Here is a 9,435-nt window from a genome sequence, read left to right on the forward strand (position 1 = left end):
ATGTATTTTATTCCAGTCGCAGTCCCAGTCCCACTCCGAGTTTCAGTCCCAGTCCCACTCCGAGTCTCAGTCTCAGTCCTAGTCCTAATCCCAGCCCCAGTCCGTCTCTGGATAATATATTACTCTGTACTAAAGCACTCATCAACAGCTTTCCATATTGTATAAACACTGTCTGGGCTTTCACTGGCCCACGTTTTGGCCTACATCTCGAGACCCTGTACGTCGATCGATGTAGAAACCACCGCGTGAGGTTTACGCAACTTGTGTGAAAGTTTGAACAAAATCGACCGACGTATCTCTTCAAACACCGGCGACCAACTAACACACATTTTAGCCTTTCTTTTTATATATATAGATTTTTATTTTTCACACTTCACTATAATATTAAAACGAAATGCAGATTTTCGTTGCTTTTGAAATTCGGCTTAAAAATTGCACATGGAACCACTAAAGACTCTCCTGAATTAAAAAAAATGTCATGGTACCTCTATCGCGGGCCCCATCAGACACCCCCCCCCCCCCCACCCACCCTCTCGCCGGACCTGGTGAACTCCTCATGGAACTTGGGAGTGGGGAGGGAGGGATGGCCTGAAGGTTCAATGTGGCCATATAAATCGTTCCCGAGATGGTCGGGCCAGCACCTTAATGGTGCTGTGTTACCGGAGCGTATCGGATCTGTATCCGACAAAGGACCATCACATCGATAACACTCCCCAAAGCCTTCGGGGAGTAACCTAATCGCTACAACAACAACAACAACAACAAGCGGACCTGGTGATGTGCTATACTTGATATCATTCGCTATAATATTTTTTGTTGATAAGCAGATTGTTTAATTAAACACCAATCAATTACACGGAAGCAAAGAGTATATACTAATAAGAGACGTCAGAACGCATACTTTAGCAAATTACTCGATCTTTTCTCAAGGTAGTCGTTGTTTTTTTTTTTTGTCAGATGTATTTATAAAAACGCCTTCTATACATTTTCGTGGGGTATTTGTGTTTATTTAAATAATTAATTCTCTTTCCAAAAATCGAAATTATGCAAAGCCATTTCACCGCATAAATATATAGGATGCAGTTAAAGAAAACTAAACAAACCTTCCTTCAGAATCACATTCGACATGACAGGGTTGCTTTGGCAACAACAAAAGTATCGAGTGACGCCTCTTAACAAATATATACTCTTTGACGGAAGTATATCCGCACCACCTGAAAATATGAGTGACACTGCGTATACGTAACATTTTATTATTACGTATAAACATATCAAAAAAATTGCAATAAAATAAGATTGCGACTATTAACTGAGATATAACCTATCCTATCTCTCAAGTCTCTAAAAATCGGTTCAGTAGTTTAGAGTACATCGCGGCCAAAATTGTTGTGACACGTGTTTTTTATATATTAAGATTAATTGAATTAGATTTTATATGTAAGGAAATTTATGCATAGATTATTAAACTTTAAATGAGGCGCAATTTTTTAAGATATACCTATGTCGCACTATTCAGAAAGGGCCACCAGCTGCCACAACCCTCCTCCCCCCATTCATAAAACGCCCTTACATATGTATGCACATACAAACCAATATTTGTCAGACATTTGAAATTTGATTTCATATTTTTATATACAGAATTACCTACATTTATTTCTGTGCTCCTAATACATTTTCCTGAATACAAGGTTTTTTTTCGTGTCATTTGAATTCTACAGCATTGTGTAAAAAAACCATATATGCTTTGCACCTATGTACGTTCAACTTGTTTCTGTTTTTGTATGTTGATTATTTTACTGCGGTTTAGTTTTATACCCCCTTGCTCCTGCTGCTACAGATAACGTTTTAAAAGATTATTATAAAATAATTAAGGTAATAAAATCTGTACTAATATACAATATGTCGCGAAGCAATCCTTAGGGTCTAGAGCAAGAAAAGCCGCGTTTGTAATTGTATGTGAGCTCGTTTACAATATTCCCAGCTCTTCAAATTACAATTGAAACGTGTATGACGACAATACAGGGAGAAGAATGCTGCTTTGTACGAAAATGAAATTAAGAAGGTATGATATACATGCATATGTATATTTTGTCTCTTCCCTGAACTGGAAAAGAAAGTAGGATAGATATTCAAACAAGTTAGAAAAAGTACGAGAAATGAAAAGAGAAATTTTTGCAAAATTTATGACGAAAACAACCTTTGAGTTGAAGATTTCCCTTTTGAAGTATTGTTACAGGTCAATGATATTTTATCCATTTTATTTTCATACTTGTTTTTAAACTATCACCGTACAGGTAAATAAAATTATTTCTAAAGTTTCTTTTGCAAGAGTCATTCGATTTTGACGTTCAACCAAAATTATAAGGCAATTGGTGGCTGAACGTTAGAGACTCGACCAGAGAAATGGACTCGTGTTTAACGCTCAATAACATAAGGAATTCCTATAAATCGAATTTTGATCAAATGGGCGAAATTTAATACGTTATAATTTTGGGTCTTACTTTATTGCACAAAAAAAAAATTTTGAGCTCCTGATATATTTTATTGAATATTTAAAAGAAACCAATCAAATTAATTGGTAAATACCACAGATACTACTTATACGTGATGCCTTTGTAACCGAAATATACATTAACCGACTAACGCCTAGTTAACCGAATAGTCTAAATGTTTTGACTACTGGAATACTGGTAGCCCACTTTTAGTAGTCGACTAATGACATATTCGAATAATTCGGTTAATCGACAAACCGAATACCAAGAGCCCTAATTTATACTCTTTCACTTGTTCGAACATAAAATACAAAACGACAAACTGGCGGAATACAATTTATTACAAAAGAACAACCTTTAACTGTTATTTTAACGTGCATTATTCCTAGAAAGATATGGAAGTACGCTGATATGTGTATTTGATTTAATGTTTAATAATATTTGGCAGTAATATATATATATATATAAATATTTTTTTAGCAGAAAAATTACCTCTTCATTTTTCGTTAACTGATAAAGCTGATGTGCTATGCCGCTGCGTACAACTTGTGCAAAGAATTGACTTTCTCTATGGATGAGAAAAATTTGTTTTCAGAACGATTTATATGTACATAAAAAAGTTTCTATTAGGTAATTCACAAGAGCGCCGTATTATTTATAAAATTTTAAGGAATCACCATGGTTCCAATATAAAATTCGATTAAAACATAGGATATACGACGAATAATAGATATTGTGATTTGCCTTTATAAAAAATAATGATAAGAAATAAAAACATAACTTAAAGTTAAGTAACCTGAAGTGGTCTAAAGCTTATCCCACAATCATTCACTGCCGAAACAAGTAAAGATGTCTAAGTTCGGGTGTAACCGAAAATTATATACTCAGAGTAAGCTTCAATTGTACATTTCATTTCAGATAAATTACTTGTCTACATAACAAGTGGCACCATTATTCCTATTTAATGTTATAAATCCACTTGGGAAATGAAATACCATTGATATAGAACTCTTTTTTGCAAAGATATAGCTTATTTTATTCGTCCACGACCCTTTTAAAAGTAAAAGTGGGCGTGGTCCTTAACCGATTTCGTTAATTTTTCTTCAAAGCATTCCTTATAGTAAAGGCAACCTCTCTGCCGAATTTTGTTACGATAGGTTTAACGATTTTTGATTTATGATTAATAATATTTGTTAAATTGATTTTATCACAAGTGGGCGGTGCCACGCCCATTTTAAATTTTTTTGTATCATTTACTAAATTATCAGGTTTTTCGTGTTTTCCAAAATTTTATATATATAAAGAGTGGGCGTGGTTATCATCCGATTTGGCTCATTTTCAATACCATTCTATTCTAGGTCCAGATAAGCTAGTGTACCAAATTTGGTGAAGATATCTCAATATTTACTCAAGTTATCGTGCTAACGGGCGGACGTGCGGACGGGCGGACGGACGGACATGGCTCAATCAAATTTTTTTCGATACTGATTATTTTGCAAAACACGCTGAGTATAAAAAGGAGTTTTTTCTGAGTACCGCAACAGGGATCGAAACTCCAAAGACCCTACATTTAATTTTTTTATCAGCGCTCCTCGACAGGAGTTTGTTTTTCTTCGATAAAAAGATTCTCAGCTAAAATTCAAATACCTATACTTGATTCACTTCCCCATAAAAAAAATGTTTAGATAAATACAACTTTAATAGCAAATTCATACGGTGTATTTCTGAATACATTAGTGTAGTATACAAAGGTAAACTTTTTATAAAGGAAAACTTTTTATACTCGAATAGAGATCTGTAATGTACTTTAAATTCAAAAATTGAAGAACTTTCAATAAGGAATATTTCGAAATAAAGATTCACCGACAGCTATTTCCGCCAACTATATCCCATTGAATAATTTCATTCAACACAATGACCTCCGCCCGTGGAATTTCAAAAAAATTAATTAAATCAAATCAATTCGAAGAAAACATTTAAATTAGTACACCACAATCTGGATGGGAAGCTTGACCTTACATCGCTTTAAATTATTATTATTATTACACTAGCGTCCGCTTTTAAGAGCCACATTAAATTACTTACTTTCTGCACATTTAAGTTTTGAGAAAAATGTACGATTCCTGAACACGCGAAAAATTATAATGAAAAATTCGTAAATAATGCAAAGTTGTCATTTTAAGCAAAAGGACCTTATTACTTAAATTACCATTTTTGGGTTAGCAGTCTCCACATATGAAAAAGTGAATTTTCGATTCTTATTTTCTTCTCCTACCCGTATTCCACTACCGAAAAAGGCAGCCAGTTCTATGTACAGGAGGACTGTCATTTCAGTGTAAAACCACTGCTACAACAACAACAAAACAAAAACTCATGGCAAATTTATGCAACAATTAAAGAACTTACTGCAAAATATTTGTTAAAGAGTTCGCGAAATTATTATTTGCGCCAAACACATTTATAGCCTTAATAAGCGTATTCATAGTTTCAGATTTGCCCAATTCCCCGCGCTTGTTTACCAACAAAGTAACACGAAAGAGTAAATTCTCTAAATGATCCAGTGTGCTACGAGGCATATTGCCCAACTGTGGTAGTTTATGGTAGGGAACATCTAAAAAATACAAGAACAATTTTATGGAAAGACTCAGGATTCAAACCACCAAATTGTTGTTTTATCATACCTTGGCTTTGTTCATCATCCTCCTCTCTATCCAACATATTTTCTTCATTTACATCATTTGTTTGGCAGGCAATATCGAGAAGTCTCATTATTTCCGAATTATCGGCAGAGATGTTGTTGTTGATATTACTGCTACTACCGTTATTTCTACCGTCATCGATAGCATTATCGTTATGTGTTTCAGTTTCATTAGGTTCATCATCATCGTCCTCTTCATCATCACTACAAACGGGTGAATATGTTTCATCATCAGAAGCGTCCTCTGGGAAATTCAATAAAAAATATAATTGTTTTACTTTTTAATTTTTATTTAATCATTTCACCTCCTATTTTAAACAAATTATTGCCCACTGGAGACATACTACGCGAACTGCAAGGGCTTGATGGTGTGTTTGATGAACGTGGTGAACTACTTGGCGATTCGCAATCATTTAGAAATGCTTTATCCTGCACTTTTATGAGCTATTATAATTTAATTATATTATAGTTTTTTGCTTTATATTCTTTTTTTTTTTGTTTTTATCACAAACCTTGTTTTTAGACTCAATACAGACATCTTTGGGTAGCTTGCGTTTCTTGGAACTCTGCTGCTTTTCTTCGCGCTTTCTCTTATGATATTCATCGTCACTGGTTAGGAACGTATTGATTTCTCCTATAATAACTGGCACCAAACCTTCTCTTAACATCAAGTCCATACTCATATTATCGTATTGAAAATTGTTAAGCAAGTATAAAATCTGGAATGTAACTTATAATTTAATACGCTCATCATAATGTAATTTATTGTAATTTGCATTGAAGAGAGAGGCAATTTAACATTTTACCAAGCATCCCAATTGGTTTAGTGCGGTTTATTTCTTCCTCGGAAGCGTTGGAGAATCTCTTCCAAATATTTGTATAGTTGTACGACGGTGCATATTTTGAAACCCTCAGAAATATGCTAAATTACTACTTAACATAGTACCTAGGTGTTTGGAAAATCGTTAGCTTGACTGCCTAGATAGTGAACCTGATGCATCGTGGAACTACTGTGTCTTAACTTTATAATCACATTTATTGCCATAAAAACTCCTTTGCTATTAAAGGGTAAGACTACCCTCTCAAGTTACATTTTAAAATAGTAATGCAGTTTATAGTTCGCAGGCAAATGTAATATTCAGGAATTCCTAGCATACAGTGCAACGTATAGCTATCGTAAGCTTAAAGCACAAAGACCCTAACCAACGGATTTTGTGAAATTTCACTCTTCAAAGATTGTGGTTTGATAAAAAAAAAATACACCTTAAGTTAAAATTTTAAAGTGTTTGAGCAAATAAGCAGGGGGTTTTCCACTTTAAAAAAGCTTTACCTGAATGAACTACGTATATGTAAAAATAAAAATAAAACGTGTTTTGCTTCTCCTGTAAAATTTTTAATATCCCATCAAACACTGAAGTTAGATGAAGATTAGATAACTAACCCGTTCTCTAATGTTAGAGGCCAATTACTGTTGTAGTTTTCTAACCATTTTTTCGAGTCGAGCTTAAACTAGGTATCTAATGTGTCACATAAAAGTTCTCTAACTTTGGGGACCGTGTTTTGATGGGATGTTAGCTAAGGCCTTTGTGAATTAAGACAACGCTATGTAGCTCCACAGCTTCTCCTACCCAAGAGTCAACCTTACCTACGCGAGGCGAAGCCTGTTACATGATGTATACATACACCTATTTGACAGTGGTGGTTCTGATAACTCCCAAGTTCTTTAAGGAAAGCAACGTACAATATTCAGAAGTTTTAAGTCAAGAGACTTTGCTTGACTAAGCTCTGCTACGACTGATGCCCCACCTTTCGGTGAGTAATTTTGAAGTTACACCATCATCAAAACTTAAGCACATATTACCTGAGATTTTTCTGTGTTGGACTGCGAATCACGCACCATTGCAATCAGCTTTCGCAAAGCACCTGAACGCCGAATTTTGGAACGATTACAAGCATCTGGCGAAAGCATACAAATAATATGAATACAATGACGCTTCTCACTTTCCGTTAAAGCTTTTGTCATATTTTCCAAAACCAGCAGTTCACATGCGGCTACAACGGCGTCTGCAGAGCTAAGCATATGAAAAGCATCGAACTGCTTAGAAAAATTCGAAATGATTTTTAGAGCAACACCACGTTGTTGGTTTTCCTCAGTAATGAAGAATGTAATAGGTGCAAAAGTGCAACCACTGGAACTTAGCATCTGTATAAAATAAGAATTATAATATTAACATAAATATATACTATTTTGTTGACTTATTAAATATTTCACCTTCCAAGCCGTAGGACCGATGGGCAATTCAGCCAAGACATTCAAACATTTAAATATTTCACTGGTTAAATCCATGGCGGCTGCTTCCTCAGGCATAGCATAGTCGCCAAATATACGTGGTTGGTTCTTTAATATTTCGTGATCAAATATATCGCTTCGTACGCCTTCCAAATTACGGGCTACCTCTTCAAAGTATTTTTCACGATGCTGACTGTTTTTCAATCCTATTGCAGGAGTTCTAACACATCCATTGCCCACTAAGCCTTCTGTTGGTTGAGTAGCTGGTGCTGCATCTGTCTTCATGATTGCAGTTAAAATGCGCATTAGTATTACAAATCCATTGGCAGCGAGAAAGTGTTGTACGAATTGTTGAATTGGCAGAAGGAAACGACAAGCACGAAATGCCATAAGACGTGTGTTTATATCGCTCGTCTCTGTTATGATTTGGCAAAGCGATTGAGCAATAGCAGGACAATGTGCAGAAAGTAATTGACTTGCAAAGCCTTTCGCAAGATTTCCCAATAAGCGACATGCCCGGCATTGTATAACAGGATTAGGTATTGATCGTAAAATGGTGGTGAGTGGAAATACCACCTTAGAGTGTAGAGCCTTCGAAAATTAAAATTTTTTTAAATAATTGTTTGCTCATATTTGTACACCTTATGCATATGTTTACCTCTTTGCAACTTTCTTCATCTGTACAACAGTTGCCCAGTATACTCAATGCGACTTCCAGAATTTGTTCATGTGGCTTATTGAGAAAGCGTACAATTGGCGGCACACCACCGGCTAAACGGAACAGCACAATGCCTTCATGGTCTTTTACCACATCAGTCCGTAACTTCACAAGCCCTTTTATAACCACACTCTTATCCGTAGAAGTTTTGAGTACGGTCAAGATGTTTTCAACTAATTCCCGGTTCATTTATATATAAGAAATGGTACTTCTCTTGACATAAATATTATATTTTTTAAATGTGCATTCTGTAATACTATATATATATTGCAAAGAATTGAAAAAAAAATTTGTCTGTAATCAAAGCTGTCAATACGATTGGAGGAAAGCAGAATAGTTGCAAGAACCAGCGCAAAAAAAGAATTGAAAATCAGCTGTAGGCCAACAGAATGCAATAGAAGGTTGTGTCATGATCATTGTGTAAGCCGCATATCCTCGCTTAGATAATTGCCGTCTTTCAGTGAGTTTTACAGCTCCGGCTCACGCTCAATTCTCACGGGAATGCTCTGGGTCATTGGGAGACTTGAGAAGCAGATGTCGTGAAATTTTCGCAAACGTGAAATGTGATAGGCAGATGTCGCCGGCGTTTTTCATTCAACTCATACGGCGAAAGGCTAAGCAGCGACATCTATTTTTGAAAAAGTAGGTATATTAAAGGCCGCGTTGCCAACCTAAAAAGAAGTAATTAACAAATTATCTGGCCACAAATTGAAACAGACTTCTATCTGGATTTATCTGGCTCAAATCGTTGTTGTTGCATTTACATGCAAAATTATTTATCTGGCTCAGGATTTTGCCACCGGATGATAGCTTATGTATACATACTATAGTAAAGAGAAATATTAATTTCTTTATTTATGCAAATGCTAAATAACATAGGAATATTCGTAGTATAAAATATAAAAGTTGTTTTGCCCCTCTTCATTTATTTTCATTTTAAATTAAATTCACTCCGATAATTCTTTCCAAACACAATTCCTCTTTAGTACTTTGGCATATGATCCTCTGTGGGTGCTCCATGGAGTACTACAGTGAAAGTACTTTGGAATGTACTCTCACGTATGTACTCTATGGAATACTCACAAACAAAGCGAGAGTGGGATCACCTACTCCTCTCCTCGGACATCGCAATGTTAATTGGAGCACATTTTTTGTATGAATACAGATTAGTTTTGGAACACTCCTATACTCCTAAAGGAGTATTCCTTACACTATTTATGGAGTACTCGCGTTTTTT

At 35.3% G+C, this 9,435-nt stretch overlaps 1 protein-coding gene across 1 annotated transcript in view; it reads right to left on the reverse strand.

Moving 5' to 3' along the window:
* Rnb (R and B) overlaps window positions 1–8,533 on the reverse strand; it is a 31,894-nt gene extending 23,361 nt beyond the window's left edge. Inside the window, exons 1-8 of the mRNA XM_067762731.1 lie at window positions 8,139–8,533; window positions 7,463–8,071; window positions 7,052–7,393; window positions 5,703–5,909; window positions 5,496–5,634; window positions 5,174–5,434; window positions 4,899–5,103; window positions 2,985–3,060 (exon numbers count right to left, since the gene is read on the reverse strand). Of these exons, the coding sequence (XP_067618832.1) occupies window positions 2,985–3,060; window positions 4,899–5,103; window positions 5,174–5,434; window positions 5,496–5,634; window positions 5,703–5,909; window positions 7,052–7,393; window positions 7,463–8,071; window positions 8,139–8,387 (2,088 nt within the window). The 5' untranslated portion in view covers window positions 8,388–8,533. The remainder of the gene's footprint in view (window positions 1–2,984; window positions 3,061–4,898; window positions 5,104–5,173; window positions 5,435–5,495; window positions 5,635–5,702; window positions 5,910–7,051; window positions 7,394–7,462; window positions 8,072–8,138) is intronic.
* Window positions 8,534–9,435: the final 902 nt, after the last annotated feature.

The sequence above is a fragment of the Eurosta solidaginis genome, chromosome 1 (genome assembly GCF_040869045.1).
Source record: "Eurosta solidaginis isolate ZX-2024a chromosome 1, ASM4086904v1, whole genome shotgun sequence".
NCBI classification, from domain to species: Eukaryota; Metazoa; Arthropoda; class Insecta; order Diptera; family Tephritidae; genus Eurosta; species Eurosta solidaginis.